At 33.0% G+C, this 24,053-nt stretch overlaps 1 protein-coding gene across 1 annotated transcript in view; it reads right to left on the bottom strand.

Annotated features, from left to right (window-relative positions):
* Window positions 1-227: 227 nt before the first annotated feature.
* The window catches only part of VTA1 (vesicle trafficking 1), a 65,550-nt gene continuing 41,724 nt past the window's right edge, over window positions 228-24,053 (bottom strand). Inside the window, exons 6-8 of the mRNA XM_055312031.1 lie at window positions 12,397-12,570; window positions 6,785-6,865; window positions 228-1,614 (exon numbers count right to left, since the gene is read on the bottom strand). Of these exons, the coding sequence (XP_055168006.1) occupies window positions 1,469-1,614; window positions 6,785-6,865; window positions 12,397-12,570 (401 nt within the window). The 3' untranslated portion in view covers window positions 228-1,468. The remainder of the gene's footprint in view (window positions 1,615-6,784; window positions 6,866-12,396; window positions 12,571-24,053) is intronic.

Below are 24,053 nucleotides of genomic sequence, written 5' to 3'. Positions count from 1 at the left end.
AATATTCCTTCTATCAAGCCCTATGCAACAGCATTACACTTAGGCAAAGAAAAAATCGAAAGACAAATGATTATGAGTTCATGATTCATTTTCTTTCAAATAGACTATTAGAACAGGGGTCAGCAAACTTTTTCTTAAAGGGTCAAATAGTAATTATTTTAGACTTGCAGGCCATCTGATTTTGCAGTCAGGGAAAGCAACCACAGGCTAAACATAAATGAAGGGTATGGTTTGTTTCAATAAAACTTTATTTACACAACAGGTGATCTGCCCATTGACTCTACATAGTTTGTGGACTAAGACGTTAAATGACTCCAATCTCAAGTGGGATGAACAAAATGGAAACATAAATTTCAGGGAAATTTGGCCAATTTTCCTCTTTCCTTTTAAAAACTGGTTTTTTACTATAGAAATATCCATATTCCTGTAACTAAACATAATGACTTAAAAAAAATGACAAACTCTAGCATGCAAATTAAAACACATTTGCTTCTGTAATAAGCTGAACAAGTTAAAAGAATCCTTGTATTTATTTTTTTACACAGCACAAATGCAGGTGACACACAGTAAGTCTATAATTTCCCACAAAATGTACAAACTTAACAACTGAGAGTCTAAATTTTTATAATCTTCTGCATCGCTCCTATCTATACACCGTATGGAATCCACTCCATAGCAGCAGAGGAGAACCTTCACTTCAAGCACCAAGTTTGCAGGCATTACTACAAATGTCTTTTTTTCATTCCCTAGTACATGCAGTCAAACTGCCTATGAATAAATACCAATTAACTTTAAGCTTCAATGGAAAAGGAAAGCAGCTGGGAAACCAACATTATTCTTAAGTCTAAAAAAGTGATTCTACCTCTTTACCTTGTATCTTCTTCCATAAAAATTTTAACTTTTAATGTAGTTACAGTAAACATGAACATAAATTTCTGAACATAATCCCTTTTAGATTCATCTAACAGTTTAGTATGTTCATATTTGTTTTATAAACCCAGAGGAAAACAAAAACATGATCATTAATCTAATGTATTCTGGCAATTTTTATTAAAAGTTGAATTTAGAGTTTTTATAGCAAAGTAATATAGTCTGTGTGTCCTAATTATGATTTAAAAAAATCCTTAATTTATTATGTATATTAAGATACAACATGAACTCCAGTAACATTTTATAGAAGAGTGTGTTCATTTTCTGAATCAGGAATCAATGGGTATTTTTAAGATTTTGCTCACATCAGCCCTATATACCCAGAGATTACTGGATCCACTAAATGGACAATGAAAACTGGTTGAGGCTGCTGCTGCTGAATGCTTCAACAGGAATCTGATACACAGACACAGATTTCATTGTTATAGTCAATGCAACTGAAGTCTTCCTTAAAACTGTGTTCCTGATAGGCTGAAGATCGAGTAATGGACTGTTAGTTCTTTAAGCCAAAAATGCATGGATCTGCTGTACAAAGGCTTCATTCTCTGCCTGTAGTTAGTAACTTGAGGGCCTTCTGTAGATTCTGCACAGCAGTGCTGACATCTTCATATTGCAAAGCACTGCCAGCATATTTGCAGTATTTCTGGGCTCTAGCAAAGTCCTCTGGTGTTAGACGGATATCCCCTAGAAGAAAAATAGAGTAATTAAGATATCTGAAAGAAGAGGTTAGGTAAATACTTACACTGAAGATTACAGAAAATATTTAATGTTACATAAAAACATAAAGGGTTTTTTTTTCAACCCTAGGTGTATTTAAATAAGTTTTTTCATGCTTTTTACTTTTTTCTTACTTATATAAGCCATACATATGCCAATACTAATAACATTTATGAAAAGATTTTTCTTCCAGACGTAATAAATTAGAAGCCTTTGTATTTTGGTAAATTGCAAAAAAATTATATTCTGTGTAAAAAAGGACAGAAGCTTTTGTGTTTATACTAGAATTGCTGAGCCTCTCTTTCATGGAACAATACACACAGACTAAACCATTCAAACTTCATTTGAGCTAGAATATAAATATAATTCTCAATGAAAAAATAAATAACATTATTTTTTTAAAAATTACATAAGTCATTTAACTTTTATTTAAGCATGCAAATATTTTGCCTTTTTGTGCCATCCATATAAAGATCTCTACACTTCAAATAAGATTATCATTTAATTACAAAATTAAACCTGTAAACAACCTTCATAAATTATTTTCAAAATTTATTCTCAGCAAGTTTTTCAGTTCACATTATGATTAATATGGATAGAGGTCAACTAAATAATCTGGGTAAAATATAAAACACCAAAAACATTTTATTTAATCTAAAATTTGAATATACTTGACTACATATTTACAAAGATGAAATGAAAAACTGACCTTTATCTTGACTTTTGAAATACCATTTTATTTAGAATTCTTTATGGGGATATTAAGAACTGATGAGAAGGCTGGGGCACAGAATATAACAAATAATACATTCAAATTCTGTTTATAAATGAACAGATAACATATTTCAATTCTGTTTATAAGCATGTACTTATATAAGTAGACTATCTTTTGTTTAGTTGCTTTTAATTTTGCTATAATATATGAATGTAGGTGTTTGTGTTATATATATATATATGGCATGTAATGGAAACTGACATTACCTAGGTAAGGACTTCAAAGTAGGCAGTCATTCCAGATATCCAGATACTAATTTGTGATCCAAATTATTATTTTCTAAAATTTTTAAGAGTTCTCAAACAATGTATTCTAGTTTCTAGGCCAATGCCAGGCACCCATAAGTACTGATTAACTTTAAAGAATGAATGTAAAAATGCTGCCTGTACCTTATTTCCTACATTTTACAATAAAGTTCACATAGAATTAAACATTAATGAAATTCCAGATTTTAAGATACTACACATAGATGTAGACCTTAATTAGCCCAGTGTGTTATGTATAAGTCTTCAAATATTTGTTGAATATTAAAGATCACAATGGTTAGTCTTTACTGTTGTGATTATACATTCTAATTTAAACAGAACTTGTTTCAATTTTCTTGAATTTCAGCCTTGCTTAAAAAGCAAGAAATACAAATCAATAAACTAGTAAAATGCAACTATATATATAAAATTTTTTCCTACAAATCTTTTAGTATTTTAGTGACTTGGCATTTGTTACCCATTAAACTTCAAATACAATTATCCTGCAGTTGTTCTGTTGACAATTTAGTCAGGACATTTTAGGTTGTATTTTTTTTTCTTGAAAATACCTACTAGATTCTTGAGTGGTTTTTCCAAATATATTAAAAGGCTCTAGTCATCTAGAGCTCTACATCCTATCTAGGGGAGGGAGACACCTTTGAAAATTGAGTTTACCCCACTACTCATTTTGTGCTTTAATAGCCTGTCTTCTTCTCTCAGGGCAATCTTTACATATGTAGGGTAACCATCCAGAATTTACCGGGCTTGCCGGAAGAAAGCCCCAATGCTCACAACTAATCTTATTTTTACAGCATTAGCCTTAGCACTGTTTTGCTGATTTATCACTTATTTATTAATGAGATGTATGTAGTGGAAGAACTCTGTTACTACTTTAGTTTTTGTAAACTAAACTTATCCACCAATGATAAAACTGTTTTAAACAAAAATATTGAATTTTTTCATGAAACAATTTAAATATTCAGAAATGTGAATGAAAATATTTTAACAGAAAAATATTACAAATATGTAATATATACAGAGCTTATAAACATGTATGAAATTATATATCATATAAAATATTACTAAATAATAACCGACTTACAGATTCAGATACAAAATGTAACTTATAGATTTAAATAGAGATGCTAGGTTTCTTAATTAAAAATAAGAAGAATTTAAAAACCCATGTCAAATAGTACTTTTGATATTTCGTAACATTTCAGGCTTTCCTTAACAAATATCACCTAAGAGTCATAAATAATAAAATGTGATTAAAATTTTAAATTAAATACAAAGAAGATCTGCATACAATTATGATTCTTTCAGCTGAGCATTGTTTTTAATTAAACCAGATAAGTGGAAAATACATAAGAGAACAATTGTTCAATTTCATATCTGATGTTATATACGAAATAGTAAATACTACTTAATACACACAAATAAAAGCTGTTTTTTCTATTACTAAAACTTATTAGAGGTCATAATCAGACCAGAGAGAGAGCACATAGTGGAACTAAAAGGTGTTTAAAGGATTAAAGAGGCTAATAGAATATCTCTTTTCTGAATTCTATGCTAAATATGTTGCCAACAGCTTCAGAGACCATCCTCATCCTCAAGGCTGCTCTTCTTCACAAGGCAGTACAAGAAAGCAGAAGACAGCCGAAGCTATTAGGCAAGTTCCCTATTTACAGCAGAAAGAGCCTGGCTCAGCACCGGACCAAAGATAACAGTTCTAAGGTTGATTTATCTAATGTCATGATAGACAATAGAATACTTAATTGTAAACATTTCCAAAATAGGTCTTTAGACGCTCTTCCCTATTTACCCAGGTAATTTAAAAAATTCATGCCAAAGGCTTTGGACAATCTGATATGTAGTAAATATTGGGGGTAAAGCTCAGTACTGAACCCTTATATCCAGGCATTGCTAAGATATGTTCCTTAGAAATGGTAATTAGAATTAGAGGTAGAATTTGATTAGGTTAGGTACTGTGCTACATACTTTTCAGACATTCCATTTAATTCTCAAAAAAATTCATGAGGTAAGTGGTTATTCACATTCTAACACAGATACACAAGTTCAAAAAGGAAATGTTCTACTTCAAATATTACCATCTTTCCAATTCCATTCTCTCTACAGCCAGCCACAAATTCACTACAGAAATGTTTAATATATTAATACTAACACACATATACTATGTGTATAAGAGGTGATAAGTACTAAGCACTAAAGAGAAAAATATAGCAGGCAAGGGACTATTAGAGGTGGTAGTAAAGACAGTGATGGCTATGATACTACTAGTTTTAGTCTGTGTATTCCGTAGAATTTTTCTATGTACTTAAGCACATAGGTACATGCAGGAAGATATAGTTTTATTTCAATTTTTATTTTCCTAAGCAGGGTCATACTATACACAGTGTTCTGCAACCTGCTTTTTAAACTTTATATGTTTTTTAAACTCAGTATGTTTAGGAGACCTTTACATGCCACAGTTACCGTATTTTGTTTTTAATATCTGCTCAGTATTCCAATGACGAATGGACCATAATTTCCCATTAATAAGTACTTAAAAGATTATTTTCTACTATTACTATGATGTTGAAATAAAATATCCTTGCAAATTTTGTGCCCACGTCTGAGTATTTCTTTAAGTATTCCTAAAAGTGGAATATAACTAATTCAAAAAAAATTACATCTGCAATTCTGATAGTGACATAATGCTGCTGAAAAAAACTTTGCTGATGTACATTTCCTATCAGGAGCATGTTAAGAGTCATTCTCTAGGTCTTCAATGATACTGTAGATTACCAGTCCTTTAAAGTATTTTTTTAATCTACTGACATAAACCGAACTAATTCTAATTCTCAATTTCCCTGATTATTAATATGGTTGGGAAAGCTTTCATGTGTTCATTGCATATCTGCATTAACGTATCATATTCTCTGCCTGTTTTTTCTACTGAATCCAGTTTCAGTTAGTCATTCAGAAGAGTTCTTTATATAAGCTGTGGACATTACTCTTTATTTTTAAATTTCAATTTCCTCCTGGTGTATTAGTAGCATTCTAAAAATGTAGTGGGGAAGAGGGAGTCTTTTGTGGTATGAGTTTATTATTTTTCATTATTCAAACCTGTTATGGTGAGTATTGAGAGATAATATCTAATATATATTTTTTCTTCATAGCCAATTGTTCTTTTCTTTTTAAGACCTTATTTTCTTGAGAAAGAGACAGAGAGAGAGAGAAAGTGAGGGGGAAGGGCAGAGGAAGAGGGAAAAGCAGACTCCTGCTGAATGGAAGTCTGACATGGGGCTCTATCCTAGGACTCCAAGATCATGACCCTAAACAAAGTCAAACACTTAACTAACCGAGCCACCCAGGAGCGTCCTGATAACCAATTGTTCTAACATCACTTTTGAATATATATTCTTGCACACTAATCCAATGTTGCTTTCATCATTAATTTAATTCCTGTAACATGTAGCTTGATTTCCAGATTCTCTACTTTATTTCAATGATTTATTTCAGATATTTTCACATCAGATTTTAGGAGGAGCTTTTAAAATTGGGTAGGACTATAGAAGGAAGTCTGGAAACCAAGTTTAAGAGGAATATAGTATTCATTGGGCAGGTTATCTGTGTACTAGCATATAAATATTTTCCACTGTACTGTGGGGTAATTTGCCAGTTTTATTATAGGTTCCTTTTTATTTTTGTTTTCAATTATGGTCAGTTCCGGTTTTTTTGGATAATCTAATAATTTAGTGTAAATAAGGAAGATTATAATCATAACACATGATAATTTTGAACTAAATTAAACCTAATATCAGCTTTCATGATAGTTTTAGCTTTATGTTTGTGCCACTATATCCAGCAGTATACAAAAAAAGGAACTGTAAAAAACCAAAAAGGGAATGCCTTCAAATTTAGATATTTTTGATAATATGAGACAATCTTGGTTCACTGAAGAATCTAGTGAACACAGACATTCAAAGAAATGTATAAACATTCTAATATATAACACTTTCTTAAGGTAAAATTACAAAACAACACCCGAGGACAGGAAATACACTATATCTCCAAAAAAAAAAAAAAAAAAAAAAAAAGCCAGTTGACTTACCCTGAGAAACTGTATTGAAAAGTGTGGGATCAATTGCCGGAATAGTTTGTGGAGTAGGCTGGATAGTATTACTTGCTACACCTGCATCAGAAAACCACAAATGGGTATAAAAGTTAGAATTCTTAATTATATACCAGGAATACATTTATTTATTTATTTTTTCTAAAAAGCAAATATTATTTTATTTTTTTAATAATAAATTTATTTTTTATTGGTGTCAATTTGCCATCATACAGAATAACACCCAGTGCTCATCCCATCAAGTTCCCCCCTCAGTGCCAGTCACCCATTCACCCCCACTCCCTGCCCTCCTCCCGTTCCACCACCCCTAGTTCATTTCCCAGAGTTAGGAGTCTTCATGTTCTGTCTCCCTTTCTGATATTTCTAGGAATACATTTAAAAAGAATCATGAAAGAATTTCATTTCTTAATTACTTTTTTGAAATTTTAAAGAATTGTAATTTGACATAGTTATTTGATGTCAGAGGCTGGTATGGAAAATATGAAGGAAAATATATTTTGAGTGTTTACACACACATGTCTAATGGAGATGGTAGTATGCTGCATCCTATACTATTTCGTGCATTTTTCACTTAATTTTTTTTAAGATTTTATTTATGTGATAGAGAGCATGAGCAGGGGGTGGGGAGTGGGGGTGGGGAAAGAAGGAGTGGAGAGGGGCAGAGAGGGAGAAGCCAGACACCCTGCCAAGCAGAGAGCCCAATGCAGGAGCCAAAGGCAGAGGCTTAACTAACTGAGCCACCGAGGTACTCCTCACTTAATATGTTTTATCAATAGTTCTAGATTGATTTATATATATATATATAAATATATATATATATATATATATATATATAAACCTACACTGTTATTTTACATTGCTACATAGTGTTCCATTCCGTGTATTAATCACAATTTATAGAGCAGTCCCTACTGATGGGCATTTAGGTTGTTTCCAATCTTTTGCTACTATAGATAATACTACAGTGAATAATCTTACATATTTTGTACATAAATACACATATGTATGAATTTATTTATAGGAAAAATTTAAAGAAGTGTAACTAAAAGTCAGGTGACATACCAATTTTAAATTGACCACTTCAATAAGTATATTTTGCTTGATTTTGATAAGTGTTAACCAAATATATTGAAGTATCAACATCCAACATAACTATCCCCACAAAAATTGCTAACTTTTAAAGACACATAATTTGATTAAAAAAAAAAAGGAATGCAAATTTGAGAGGGATTTTCAGAGACTATCTAGTCAAGTCTAGTGCTTTGAAGCAGCTGTACCTAAAGCATAGGTAGGTGATTATGTAGTTTTCACATAATATTAAGAAAAAAAGGTAAGTCTATGTATAACCTGCTCACGGATCAATCTAGGTATCAATGCCATTCCTACTAAGTAATTTGTATTTTTGCCTAAATTGAAATTCTCCAAATTCCTTTCTCTATGGAGAAGGAATACTTTTACTGATCAGCATTTTGTATTAACTTTTAAATGCAAGATGTACATCTTCATACAATTTGTACATCCTCATATGATTAAGTAGGCAATATTAATTAATAAAACAAAACAATTTAATTTACAGGGAAGAAATTTAGTCATGTAGTAAAATTTTATTTGAGCAATATTAAAAAAATAAGGTAGTCTGTATTGTATTAAGAACTTCTGGTCATAGTCATTCAACTAAGACTTGGACTGACAACACAGGTTGTTCAACATGCCTCAGGCAGCAGTAAGAAGATGCTGCTACCATTTGTCTTGACGCACATGAGCCAAGGCCTGTCCTTTGGACAGCCATCATGACATGTTCCCATGGGGGACTAGTGTACATGCCCAACACAAGTTTATAAATACTTGTTAAATTAGTAAAAATAGCTTTTAATTTATGTTACTTATTTTTTGAGATGCTCAAATCTATTTTCCTTTCTTTCTGGATTTGGAAAGGTCTCATTTGTCAATTCACCAATAGACTGCAATCCTCAAGACTACAATGTCTTGGGAGTGATGTGACCATAAAAACATTCATGGGGGAAAGTAGAACTGTGTTGGAAATTTCTTCCTTTCTATTATTTATCAAAAAAGAAGTGTCAACAAGTAACTTGTGGTTTTTAAGTAAGTAGATGGTTACATATAGCCTATTAAATGGGATTAATACACATTCAAGAATTAGACATTACAAGATTTCTAATTAAGTACTGAATTGTTCTATTGTCTACCCGGTATGGGGATTCCGAAAAGGGGGAAACGGGTGTTAGTCAGAAAACCAGAGATTACCCAAAATTATAAATAAACAGAACCCTTAAGGGAGTAGCCTTTGGTGAGGCAGAGAAAAAGAGAGAAAGACATGTTATCTAAAAGGAACACTAGAAGCAAAGTTAAGAAAATAGGACTGGGTTGAGTAAAATCTCAGTATAATCATGGAAAATGGCATTGATAGAAATGGTTAGGACAAAATGTTAACAACTTGGAAAGTATACAGGATAACTCAAATGCAGGACTTCTCATATGTAAAAGAACAAGAAAAGAGCTAAGTTTGTGAGATGAGCTGCATTTATAATCAAAAGGCAAGCATTAATTATAACATAACTCTAATATTTAATCTATTTAAATTACTGAGATCTTCATCAGTATTTATAGGCTGTATAAGCATATGTTTCAAGAGAACGAAAAAGCTGTCCACTCTATCACATCCATCTGATAGTCCACAGTGGTTGCAGCACAAGAGGCAAACACTCTGCCTTGTTAAACAATTGTTCTAGCTGCCCTCCTTGCACCCTCTGTGCTTTTTTGTGGAAGAACTAAAAACCGTATATTAGTACATACTATTCTTTTCAGCTATCTTGAGGATTTCCCTTTGATAAAAGTGCATCCTGGATCTTTATATGAGGGAAAGTAAATCAATCTTAAAGTGAGTAAGAGGGGGAAACATCTGCTATATTTATAAACTAAAAATGTTATTTCATTTGCTATTCGCTATGAACTGATTTTTTTTTAACCATTTTAAATATAATAGAAAAAAAATCTGCCAGCTAGGAGGAGATTCCAATTTATCAAACCAATTTTAAGGGGCAAAATACTGTGAGAAAAGTAAATTTTGTTTTAATGGGGTTTTATTTCCTTGGAGGAAGAGACATAGAAAGGAGATGCCAAAAACATGAAATCAGAAAGACTTGAGTTCAAATTCTAGTTCTGTCACTAATAGATCTGTTTATACATTTGCATGGGAAAATTGCTTAATTTTTTTATAGTGTGTAAAGTAGTGACAGCAATATCTAATATAGTTAATATAGTTGCTGTAAGAATTAATTTATAAAACATCTATGATAATTATGTAAATGCTAAGTCTATAAGAGTGTATATAAAGTAACACGATAGGATCTCAACAAAGTTCCAATGTGCTCATTTGGAAGAACGAAAGGGGAAAAAAAAATAAAGGCTCATGCCAGAGTTAGGTGGATCAAGATGAACAGCATGCCATGCCAGAAAACTTTCTAATAGAAGACTACCTCCTTAATATCTGTGTTTATGTCTGTCAAGGATATTCTAAGCAGAAGATACTGTTAGTTTGAACATATGAAACTACTCAGATTTTATCATTTATGTTATACAGAAATAGCAATTTCATATGGTTCAACCTAATATAGCGTTCCTAGAAGTAAGCTTTCTCTCTTCTATATACGCACTGTATGACTATATAAAATATATGTATATATATGCCTGTACCAGAACTCTGCCCTAAGATATGTTGTCTAACATGGTACCCTTTAGGCAACTTTTTTTAAGGTCAATATTCTACCCTCAAAGGTGACACTTCCCTTGATTCACAAAATGATTTTAAGTGTTCATTAGCTTGCTCTTAAATACCCTGTCTTTGGCACAGAGATAGGAAGGAAGAGTATAAAAAAAAGGAAAAGGAAGCTAATTTGCTGAACACTGATTTTGTGATTAGGCATAGTAATAGTGAATTTTCAAACTTTTTCTCCTTTGATAATTAAAATCACTATGAGAAGTATGATTGATTTCATTTTAGAAAGAGGCAAAACCTAGGCTGAGAGAAGGTGAATAACATCTGAGTTTGTGGTTTAGTAAGTAGTAGGAACTAATAACCAATACCATAGGACTTCAAAATGCATTTTATTCTCACTTCATCCTTTATAAAAATGGTACATCAGAGGCTGCTGGTTGGTGTTTAAATTCACTTAGAATAGTTACAGTATTTATCTAAGGCAAATGCATCTAAGTACCTGGTATTGCTTCTATTATTCTACACTGGAAATACGGAGTATTTCTAAAAGAAAATATCTCCAACAGTGTTCTGTGAAATTTTACTTACAAAACAAATTCAAATTGGTTTGTCTATTAAAATAATCATACAGACTATAAAGCAAAGTCAGAGTAAAATATACAGAATAATGACAACAGAGATTAGTGTTAAAAAGATCACATTCATCAATATTCTTCAAGACAAAAATAATAGCAGTATTGGTAGATAATATAAAGTTAAAAGTTTTAAAATAGGGGGAAAGAAACTAATAATAATTGGTGCTATAACGGTCAAATAGAAAACTTTTAAATGTTAATGCAATTTGTGCAAAATAACCTAAAATGGTTTGGGTAAACTGAGGCTGAAAAAAAGTCAGTGAAGTAATGGTGTGTTACTTAATAGAAACAGTAGAAATTAGGGTTCCAAGGATGACTTTCATCCTATGAATTTATTATTTTGAAATGTTTGTACAGTTTACTACCACAGATTACATTTATGCAAGGGAAATATTATAAGAACAATTTTTGGAAAAACTTCAAGATGTAGGTTATGGCTTTAAATGCCCTTCCATTTGAAGGTAAGAGTGACACTTTGTCAACAATACAAGTGAATGGAAGAGTATCTGCCTGTAATTTTAAAAATTATCTTTCATTTACTGACACTGACTCATTACTGGAAGATTAGTGTTATTAGATGTTTTCCATGTAAACACAGACATAACAGTTCTGATTTATTCAAATATAGTAGCTATCATTTCCCCTTCTTTAGACAACTGTTTATAATATGAAAAGAAATAACCCGCAGTTATTTCAGTTGTCTATGATTCCACTGCTACTGAGATTTTATACCTCAATGCCCGCTCCCCTCATCAATAATATTTATGATCAAGGCAGAGGTCAGGTCCTAAGGAAATAAGGCAAGAAAAGTTAAATCTTGCTAACACAGTGGGACACTGACCAACACATCCTATAATAGACCCGCACACCTCAGTGCTAGTCTTGAACAACAATGAAGAGCAAAGAAAAGGGGAGGAGGGAGAGAGAATAGCATCATACATGAAAAGCACAGAAGCTAATCTTAGTAATAAAAAGTTAATAGTAACATATGTAACATATTTTGTCCTTTCTCAAAACAACTAACAATTAACCCTAAAATTTCAACAAAAAAGATTTAACATTTTTTTGTGTGGGTTCAAATAGAATTTAAAGATCTTATGTTCATGCCTTATGACCATCACTTTATGCTTTATGACCATCACTATGAGGCATAAACGCAATAAAAAGTCCAGTTCATATTTATGAAAGGGGATCAAAACTTATTAAACTTAATTTCTTACCTGTGCTATGAGGCACTTCTGCTGGCGTATTTGCTGGAGCATGTGCACCGGGAGGAATCTGTATTCCAGTGAAGCTGCTCGATGGCATGCTGCTTGGGTCATAAGTTGAAGATGATGGCTGAGGTGGCTGAGTAGGCAGGGATGTTGCTCCAGCATCTTCATTTTCTTCAACATCTATTATATAATATATATGTAAAGTTAAACGAAGTTATTTGAAATAAAAATGCCAAACATTCTTATTTTGCTATACAGATATGAGGAACAGACCTTACAATGCAATTCTATTTAAAGCAGCTTTGATAAGCAGGCCCTAGCTCTTAAAATAATAGTTTTGTTTTCTTTTCTTAAATCACTTAATTGCACCTGACAATATGATTGTCTTCTTTTAAGTTACTACAATTCTATAAAGTCTTTGCATATAGTACATTTTTCTTAAAAACAAATTCTCTTTAAACTTTTAAACTTATGAAAAACAGTATTTTTGGTAAAACATGTCACATCTATGCTATCCCTAAGAACTTAATTTTTCTGACAGCTGCCTTTTAATCAGCATTTATTGTTCACGCCAGCTATTAAATGATTACCTGTGTGTTTGTTGTTCAAATATTAGCTTAATCAACAAAAACAAAGGAATGAAATTTCACATTGAACTATCTGCACAGAAAGGAGTAATGAGTTTGTTTTGATAAATTTTGAAATACAGACTTAAAATACAGTATATTAGCTAAATTTGAAAGCTACTCTGGGAAAATTAAATGTTGACAGTCTATTTAAAATGACAATTAGCCACCTTTGGGAATCTGCATAATTTAAAATGTAAGCAAATGCAACAGATTTCTGAAATTATCAAATTTTTAGATAATATTTTTGTCTGATCATAACCATATGATACATTCAATGAAGCTAATTTTATTTACTCATTCATTTATTCATTCATTCATTTCCTGCATCACCATTTTAATATCTCAGTATTGGCAAGTAGGGATTTAAAACAGTAATAACCATTAATTCATTAGCTGATCCAATTCCAGATCCCCCTCTGCCCAGAGTATAGCAACAAGCAATTTACACACCACAACCCTTAAACAGCAAATCCTTCCTTTTTTTAAAAATAGATTTTATTTATTTATTCATGAGAGACACACACACAGAGAGAGAGGCAGAAACACAGGAGGGAGAAGTAGGCTCCTTGCAGGGAGCCTGATGCGGAACTCGATCCCGGGACTCCAGGATCACGTCCTGGGCCAAAAGCAGATGTTAAAACTGCTGAGCCACTCAGGGATCCCTCAAATCCTTCCTTATGAGAAAAAGTCATATTTATAAGTGGAAATGACAGGGTTTATTTTTTTTTCAACAAAGATAATTTTAAACAACCAAAAAAAAAAAACCCTACTCTGAAATACACATTTTAGTAAGTAACCTTGTAGATGTATTTATATTTTACATACACTAAAGTAATTTTCCCTTATATTAGGGAATTATAACACTTACACATCTGGGGAAGGAGCCCCTCCCTCCACTGTTTAAAAGCACTAGAAGGTGACTAAAAGCTGGTAGAAACTAGAGTGAAGATGGCCCTTTCGAGAAGAAATCTCACCAAGTAAGGTTTGCTTTCATGAGGCTTTTCACCTGCAGTGCACTCAACAGTCTGTGCAAAAGAAAGAGTTGCAGAGAAGTGAGCCTTGAAACCTGTGTCTAAACTGCAACTAAACACTATGATCCTGAACTATGCATGCACACTCTGGGAAGATTCTAAAGGGTCCTAGTGAAAGCAACAACCTTAAAGCTGAAAGAAAGGCAGTGTTTGAGTTCAGGTATGGTTATTAACTGCCTGCTAGAACAAGAATCAATAACTTGCAGAAGAAGATAACAAAATGCAGAAGAGCTACATAACGTTATTAACACTAAAAATTATTAGAAATAGGGGAGGGGAGAAAATTGACCAGATTTAGGCGAACAAGAGAGTCTACAGAAGACCCCCGAGACCCAGATATCAAAATTAGCAAAAAAATAACATTAAATTTGGTGCTATAAATATATTCAAAGCCATTGAGAAAAATGTAGCCATAATGTATGAATGAGGAAAAACCCACTAGAGAAAAAAAACTGTAAAAGGGGACAAAAACAAGAGAGCCCCGGTGGCTTAGCGGTTTAGCGCCGCCTTCAGCCCAGGGAGTGATCCTGGAGACCCGGGATAGAGTCCCACGTCAGGCTCCCTGCATGGAGCCTGCTTCTCCCTCTGCCTGTCTCTCTCTCTCTCTCTGTCTCTAATAAATAAATAAAATCTTAAAAAAAAGGGGGGGACAAAAACAGATGGGACTAATGGAAAAGAAACAAGAATAATAGGCTTAAATTTAGCTAAAACAATGATTACATTAAGTGGACCGAAGACTATTTTGAAGACTGATGTTGACAGACTTAAAAAACAAACAAATAAAACCAAAACCAAAAAACACCTATATGCTTTAAGACTCAGGCATGTTTATACTAAAAGGATAAACAGAGATATACTGTGTAAATACCAAGCAGATGAAAGCTGAAGGGCTAAATCCAATAACGGACAAAACAGACTTTGTTTCAAGGAATATTAGCAGAGATATAAGGAGAGATGTTTCAAAATGATAAAAAAAGGTCAAGTTATTAAAAAATTAAACAATTATAAAGGTATATGTGCCTAACGTACATAAATAAATAACAAAGTTTCTAATGAAACAAAAACTGATAGACCCAGTAAAATCCCCACAGTTGGAGATTTTAATATGCTTCTATGATTCACATTCATGCAACACCACAAGTAATAAATGCAGAATACATTCTTTTCAAATGTACATGGAACAATCACCAAGACAGATCATACTCTGAACCATGAAACAAATCTTAGTAAACTCTGAAATACTGAAATCTTGCAAAGTGTGTTCTCTGACCAAAAGAGAATTGATTTAGAAACCAATAGTAAGATAGCTAGAGAAGTCCCAAGTATTTTTAAATTAAACAATACATTTCTAAATAATCCCTCAATAAAGAAATCACAAAGGAAATAAATATTTTGAATTGAATGATATAAACACTTGTGAATGCCATCAAATCAGTGCCTACAGAGGGGGAAACTGATGGCTTTAAGTGCTTACATTAATAAAAACCTAAAATAAAAAGTCTATTTCCCCTTAACAAGCTTAAAAAAAAAACTAAGAGAAAATTAAACTTCAAGTACAAAGAAAGAACTATTAAGGATAAGACCAAACATAATGGAAACAGAAAATAAAGAAGAAAAATCTTGTTAAAACAACAAAAAACCTGAAAAATAACCAGACAGATTAGAAAAAGAGAGAAATGGATATTACAAATATTAGTAAGAGGTGCTATCAATACACATTCTACAGATATTAAAGGGATAATGAGGATAATAAGGAAATATTGAGCCGATAAATTGAAAAACCTAAGGGAAATATCACTCTTTTCAATGTCTGTGGGATTAGTATCATTATGAAACAGATATAAACACCAAAAATTACCCCAAAAGAAAGAAAGAACCTGAGTAGTTCTATGTCTATTCAAGAAATTTAATTCATAGCAAAAAAACTCCCTACAAAGAAAATGCCTGACATAGATAAATTGAGTGGCAAGTTCTATCAAATATTTAAGAGATAATATCAACCTTATGCAAACATGTAGAGAAAACAGAAATAACCACTGTATGTATTTAAAAAAATAGCCAGCTGGAATTAGGACTGATACTGCATTGAATTTATAGATCAATTTAAGGAGAATTTATACCTTAACAAAATTGAGTCTTTCATTACATGAATATATATTTCCATTTATTAAGCTTCCATTAATCTTCATCACCAGTATTTTGCATTTTTCAGAGTAGAGATATTGTGCCTCTTTCGTTAAATTTATTTTCAAGTATTTGGCTTATTTTCATTCCCTTGTTTACTTCTAATATATGAAATACAATTGATTTTTGTATAATGATGTTGTATTGCACAACCTTGTTAAATTTACCTCTTCTGGTGGTTGCTTTATAGATTCCTTGGGAGTATAATCATGTTATCTGCAAAGAGAGACAGTTCTGCTCCCTTTCCAATCTTTATATCTTTTTTTTTCTTGTCTGTTGCATCAGCACTGATATTTATGTCCATTGTTTTGTTTTGTTTTTGGCCCTGTCTCATACTAAGGAATTGTTTGTTTGGTTTTTTTTTCCTAGGGAGCTGGATTCTTTTGTCATAAATGAATATTAAATCTTATCAAGTGATTTTTATACATATATTGAAGTTATCATATAGTTTTTCTCCTTTATTCTATCAATATGAGTCACATTGATTTTCATAAGTTAAATCAATTCTGCACTCCTTGGTAAACCTTATTTGGTCATGATGTATCCTTATATATGGCTAGATTTTATTTGGATACTAAGGATCTTTGTGTCTCTGTTCAGGTTTATGAGGTTTTGCCATAAGAGTTACACTGACCTCATAAGTTGACAGTGGTTATACAGAGACATAGGCAGAGAGAGAAGCAGGCTCCATGCAGGGACTCCAACGTGGGACTTGATGCTGGGATTCCAGGATCATGCCCTGGGCCAGGGGCAGGCACTCAACCATTGAGCCACCCAGGCGTCCCAGCAAACAGTAAGCTTAAACTGGTATCAGTAGATGCTAAAGACAGTGGAGTGATGTTTCATTCAAAATAGGATATTTACATGGTCTCAAAGGGACCTATTCCACAATAACTTATTAATAACACAAACAGCTTATTAATAACAAAGGAATATTGTTTTAAACAGTAATAAGCCAGAGGATACCACATTATCTGAGTGATATTAACTAATATCACCAATATTTCATCCATATTATATACTCCCATTGTGAGATAGGGGACACAATCTCATTCTGGGGTACTTCTGTTAAACATGTATAACTGTAATCTAATTATAAGGCAACATTAGACAAACCCAAGTTGAGGCACAGTCTATAACTAAATAGCCTATACTCTTCAAAAAACATTGGGCCAAGAAACACCTAGAAAGGTTGAAGAACCATTCCAGGTTAAAGGAACTAAGGAGACATGAAAGTTAGATGTAGGGGTTGATCCTGGACTATACCTTGGACAAGGGACAAAAAGCAACAAAGGAGATTATTGAATCAATTTATATTTGAATGAAGTACTTAGAAATAAAAGAGCATATTTCCAATTCATTTTCAAATACTTCAAAAAATATATCTATGCAAAATTATATCCTTTCATAGAACCATAAACCAATTCTGAGGAAATACTGTTAAAAGTTATGACATTAACACTAATGTATGGACTTATTTTACATATCCTATGTTCTCCAACTGCAGGTCTTAATTAGCAGCAAATATTTAATGAGAATAAAAAATGTTGAAGTTAACTGTATCTTACAGTTTCCCGAAAGAGCGAAATTTTAATCAGTAAAATATGAGATAAGAAATTACTTCTTTAGTTTTTATTGAATATAGGTTAATAACAACGACTTAAAAATAATGCCATTTTCAGATACTGAATTGAGACTGACATGTGAACCCAGAGTTTGAATGTTAGAATTCCCTTCATTTGAGCCTTATTTTTTTCTTAGAACACTTCTTTTGTACTACTCATAATGGCTTATGTATTTTTTGACAATATGACTTAATTTCACAGAGCAGTATTTTCAGGAATAAGTGTATTTCTCTTTTTTCTTACTTAACTAAGGTGTGATAACTATTATTTTTTTAATGGAAATTCAATTCCAGAGTAACAGAAAATTAGAGTTTTGTTAAACATAATACCTTTTATACCTTGAGTTAATTCAAGAACACAAAAGAATATAATGGTATTCTGAGAAAAAAAAATTAAGGTTTAAAGACAACTTTTCTCTTATATGTTCAGATTTAAGGACATCCTCTTAGACCATAACCACTTGATTAAGTCACCAGGTAATATTTTAAGTTATTTTGAAAAAGCATACAGTGAAAACATTCTCTTTTATTTTTAAAAGGATTATTGGTATTCTGTAACTCCAATTTTTTACTACCTAGAAGCTCTATAAAAACTGAATAAGGAACAGAAATTATAAGCTCCACTTAAGCAAGTATTTGGAAAACAAAACAAAAATTATATATATCTTTATATATCTATCTATCTATCTATCTATCTAATCATCTATTAAGTTAGTATTATAAAGAGCCTGAAATAACCATTTTACAACAAATCATGATAATAAAAAGGTAGTACTTTCAAGGGCAAAAGTTAAAAATGTTGATATTAAAGAAGTCACTGATACTGAATGTCTAAAAAAAAAAAAAAAAACCCACTGATTAATTAGCTACTTCAATGTCCCTAAAATGACACATGTGAAATACTACTGAAACGTAAAATATGTTTAAAACAAAAAGGTATTTTCATCACATATTTAAAAATATACATATAACCATATATAAGAAGTATCTTCCAAGTCAGATGTTTAAAGGTAATGACAGATCTAACATTATATTTATTACAAAGATGTAAAAGCCACCTTAAATATAATCAGATAATAGAAGTGGTTCAGCTTCAGTTTCCAATGTAATGTAATTCCTAAATGTGAAAAAAGGTTTCATCTTTGGCTGTAGTTTTGTTTTTTGTTTTTTTTTTTAATATTTATTTATGATAGTCACAGAGAGAGAGAGAGAGAGAGAGAGAGAGAGAGAGAGAGGCAGAGACACAGGCAGAGGGAGAAGCAGGCCCCATGCACCGGGAGCCCGATGTGGGATTCGATCCCGGGTCTCCAGGATCGCGCCCTGGGCCAAAGGCAGGCGCCAAACCGCTGCGCCACCCAGGGATCCCTTTTTTGTTTTTTTTTAAAGATTTTATTTATTTATTTATGAGAGACACAGAGAGAGAGGCAGAGACACAGGCACAGGCAGAGAGAGAAGCAGGCTCCATGCTGGGAGCCCAATGTGGGACACAATCCCGGGACTCCAGGATCACGCCTTGAGCTGAAGGCAGGCGCTTAATCGCTGAGCCACCCAGGCGATCCTGGCTGTAGTCCTTAAGCTATCCATCTTCCCTGGTTGAAGAAACATTTTACTTTGGCTTTATCTCCTGCTTTTAGGCTGACAACTCCCAAGTTCTACTTTTAGCCCAGAATTTTCTCTTGTCATCTTTGGAAGGAGACCTTGCCAGTTGGGAGTTCTACAAGTAGTAATCACAGGAGCATCTCAGTATCTTCTCTTAATTTTTCCCACCAAACTTGCTCATATTAGTCATTTCTTTGAAAGGCTGGAAATTTAGGGACCATCTTCCATTTCCTCCCTTATTAAAGTGTTCTGTGTTCTACTGATTACACTTCCTTTTCTTTATCCCATGGCCAGTGTCTCACCCAGGCTTTTGTTATTTATAATTTGGGTCATAAGGACGCCTGAGTAGCTCAGCAGTTGAGTGTCTGCCTGCCCGGAGTCCGGGGATTGAGTCCCACATCAGGCTCTTCGCATGGAGCCTGCTTCTCCCTCTGCATGTGTCTCTGCCTCCCTCTCTCAATCTCTCTTTGTCATGAATAAATAAATAAAATCTTTAAAAAAAAATTGAGGTCACTAGTAGCCCCTGAATTCATCTCACAATCTACAGAATTATCTTTCTCCAATTCATTCTCAAAGATTCACTCCACACACTGACCTTCCAGTCTTAACTAGTCCTAAATCTGCCTCCCTGCTGCTTTTGAAGATGTGTTTTGTTTTGAAATTGTAGCATCCTTTCTTTTTGTTTACCTGACTGAACTCAACTTATCTTTTGAGGCTCAGCTCAGGAACAATCTCTTACTACCATGTATTATAACTGCTTATTAAACCTATTGCTCCCCAGGAGAATATAAGTTCTTGTAAGTAAAGGATTGTGTCTTTTATTCATTCCCGGTACCAAGCGAACGCTGACAAATGATATTAAAAAAAAGTTTCTTTAAAAATGAATGAAAGACAATTACATTTTAAAAATCCAAGAAGAAAGGTATGTCCTGGGAAGTGGGAGTTCATTCCAAATTTAGGGCTCTACCATCATGTGTACAGCACAGAACTGTTCCTCATAACATTGATTCTCTGTTCTCAAGAGAATGTGAAATTATAATAGCTATGTTGACTACCCGAGAAATTTTCTTATAAGATTCAATGGGGTAGAAAATCTGTATTAAGTCTTATAATCAAATGATGAACTTGTTAAAGGAAAAAAATGAATCTGTTTAAATGCAGAACAAGAGCACAGACTTTAGAACTAGAAATATATGGGTTCAAATCTTGAGTTTCATTAACTAGTTATCAGAGCTTGAATAGGGATGCCCAGCTATCTTCAGAAGTTATGAGAACTAAATTAGCTAATATATATGTAAAATATTTAGTATAATGCATAATACCAAGTACAATGCATAATACCAAGTGCTCCATAAGTTATAAATATTAACATGAATTATTTACTAAGTGCTATATGTTTTATTATAAGATTTTATATACATACATAAAATAGCTCTGCAAAATTCAGATGAAAGAGAAAACATCACAGATAGGCAGCATTCAGATAGGTAGAAAAAATGAACAATTTAGGAAGGGGAGATGGTTTTATAATTAAAGAAAGAGACAAAGGCACTTTCTGGCTCTTAACATCTATGACTATAATAAAGGGAATATATATATACAGGTACTATGAAATGAACTGTGTCCCTCTAAAATTCATATGGTCAAGACCTAATCACCAATGTGACTGTATCTGGAGATAGGATCTTCAGAAGGTAACTAAGGTTAAATGAGTCATAAGAGTGGAGTCCTATTCTAATAAGAAATGTAGCCTTATAAGGAGGAGGAAAGATCTGTCTCTCTCTCCATTATATGAGAACAAAGAGAAAGCTGATGTCTGAAAGCCAGAAATGGGCACTCACCAGCACTGAACAGATCTTGGACTTTCTGCCCTCTAGATCCCTGAGAAAATAAATGCTACCCCAGTCTATAGTGTTTTGTTGTGGCAGCCTTACCCACATAACACAGTATGAGACAAGAACAAAATAAAACTGGTGAGTAGGTTACTTGCTTGGTAGCCTGACGACCTTGGATATTTTTTTGTGGACACTTATTAACAGGACAGACATAAAACATTCCTGATTTATGGTCAGTATTAAAGTAGGAAAGGAAGTACGTAGAAAACACATGCATTGGGTATTAAACAAACAAACACCCCAAACACACACAGGACTCAAGAGTAGGAGAGCCAGGACTCAGGTTCTAGTTCTCCTTTGTGGTTCTATATCCTTAGGCAATCACTAAGCCACATGGAACATCAACTTCCTCCTTTGTTCAACTGTAAATGACATAATCTATTCCAAAGGGATTTCTTTTTATAATAATTTTTTTAAATTTTTATTTATTTATGATAGTCACACACACAGAGAGAGAGAGAGAGAGGCAGAGACACAGGCAGAGGGAGAAGCAGGCTCCATGCACCGGGAGCCCGAGGTGGGATTCGATCCCGGGTCTCCAGGATCGCGCCCTGGGCCAAAGGCAGGCGCCAAACCGCTGCACCACCCAGGGATCCCTCCCAAGGGATTTCAAGGATCTGAGATATGTGAAAATGATTTGTTACTTTAAGGTGCTTTATGAATGCAAGGTATTTATTACAGAAAATGACTGTAAGAAGAATTCCATGTGAAAAAGACTTAAAACATTAGATAAGGACATATCATGAAGTATGTTTCAGCAATAGATAGCAAAAGGTTAACCTAAAATGCTGTATAAAAGCTTGCAACTTTAGAGGCTAAACTGCAAAATAATTTACATAGAGTATTCATATATAAAACTGCATTGTACCTTTTTCACCAAATGGCACTGTAACATTCTAAATAATCCTCTGAATAACAAATAAATAGAACAAAAAGGTTCTCTTGTCTTCCCCACTTGTTCTCTCCTCCCATCCCCTTTGGTCTTTTAAAGGCAGGTTTACTGAGGTATAATTTACATACAGTAAATTTCATACTTCTTGGGTATACAGTTTTGACATAAAGCTTATATAATGTATAACCACTACTTCTGGCCATCCCCAAACCTTTCCCATGTTCCTTTATAGGAAATCCCTTCCTTACCCCCCAGGTTTCTGTCCCTAGAGCTATGCCTTCTCTAGAAAGTTATATAATACAATAATATAGTATATGCAGCCTTCTGTGCCTGGCTTTTTCAGTTAGCATAATGCTTTTGAAATCGGTCCCTACCATATTGCTGCAAATATCAACAGCTGAGGGCATGTGAATTATTTCTAGTTTTTGCCAATTACAAGTAAAGCTGCTATAACAGCTATGTACAGGCCTTTGTGAGGACATATGCTTGCATTTCTCTGGGGGTAAAAAAATACCTAGAAGTGGGGCTGCTAGATATTATGTCAAGTGTATTTTTAATTTTACGTAAAACTGACAAACTGTTTTCCTTTTCTTTTCCCATGAGTAATGTATGAGAGTTCTGGCTACCTGGCATTCTCATCAGCACTTGAGAGTATTAGCTTATTCAATTTTAGCCCTAGATGGCTAAAACAACTAAATATTTATTTCATCAGCACATTCATTCACTGGGCATTGAGAAAATTAAAAAAAAAAACTAAGACGATTAATTCCCATAGAAGAGTAGTGCCAACAAGTCATCTCCAGTACCAGGGCTGGTGGGCTTTCACGAAAAAAAATCTAGAAAGCATTTAAAAGAAAAGAAAATTATAGGGCAAATCAAAATGTCCCAAAGCATAAAAAAAACCCCACTAGAAATCTTCAGATTATACTTATGAAGGAGAACATTGACATCAAAAAATAAAACTGTAGACAAGTCTTACTTATGAATGTCAAAATACTAAATGATATAGTAGTAGTGAACTGAATCCAGCAATATAACAATAAAAAAACAAAAACAGAGCCAAGTGAGGATTACACAACGTAAAGCTGGTTCAATTTTAGGCAGTCTTTTAATAGAATTCACTATAATAACAGATCTAAAGAGATGGATTAGACTGGAGTCCAGCCAATAGGTTGGCTGCCTGTTTTTGTAAGTAAAGTTTTATTGGAACAGAGACATCTCATTTGATTACATATTGCCCATGGCTACTTTTGCACTACAAAAGCAGCTGAGAAGTTGCAACAAAGACCTTTTGGTCTAGAAACCTAAAATACTTACTATCTGACCATCTGAACAAAAACTCATACATTTAGTGATCATTTTCACAGATGCCTAAAAGTTGTATAACAAAATGCAAGGATCACCTAGAATTTTAACTTAGAATACAGTGGTTATTCTCCTAACAGTTTCCTATTTGTCTAATCAATAAAACAAGTGAAAAATATTTTTCATTTTCTTTTCAATGACATATTAACTGAAAAGTGAAGTGAAATGAGGAGACACTTTTTTTCATGATATAATTTTATAAACTAATTAATGGTGAAACTTTCATGCATTTATTAAGTCAAAACAAAACTGAGGTGCAGAAGTATGTATATTACCAATTGTATAAAAAAAGAGAGGATGTGTATTCCTATTTATTTGTAAATTCAAAAAAATCTGTAAAGGTACAGGAAATGCTACAGAAATAGTATTTACTTATTTGGGTTTTGGTAGAATCTGGGCAAATCAGGGATGTAGTGGAAATGAGGAATTCATTTCATATTTTTT

This window comes from Nyctereutes procyonoides, unplaced genomic scaffold, assembly GCF_905146905.1.
Source record: "Nyctereutes procyonoides isolate TBG_1078 unplaced genomic scaffold, NYPRO_anot_genome, whole genome shotgun sequence".
Taxonomy (NCBI): Eukaryota; Metazoa; Chordata; class Mammalia; order Carnivora; family Canidae; genus Nyctereutes; species Nyctereutes procyonoides.
The sequence above is the reverse complement of the archived record's forward strand: the minus strand, read 5'-3'. Positions and strand labels throughout refer to the sequence as shown.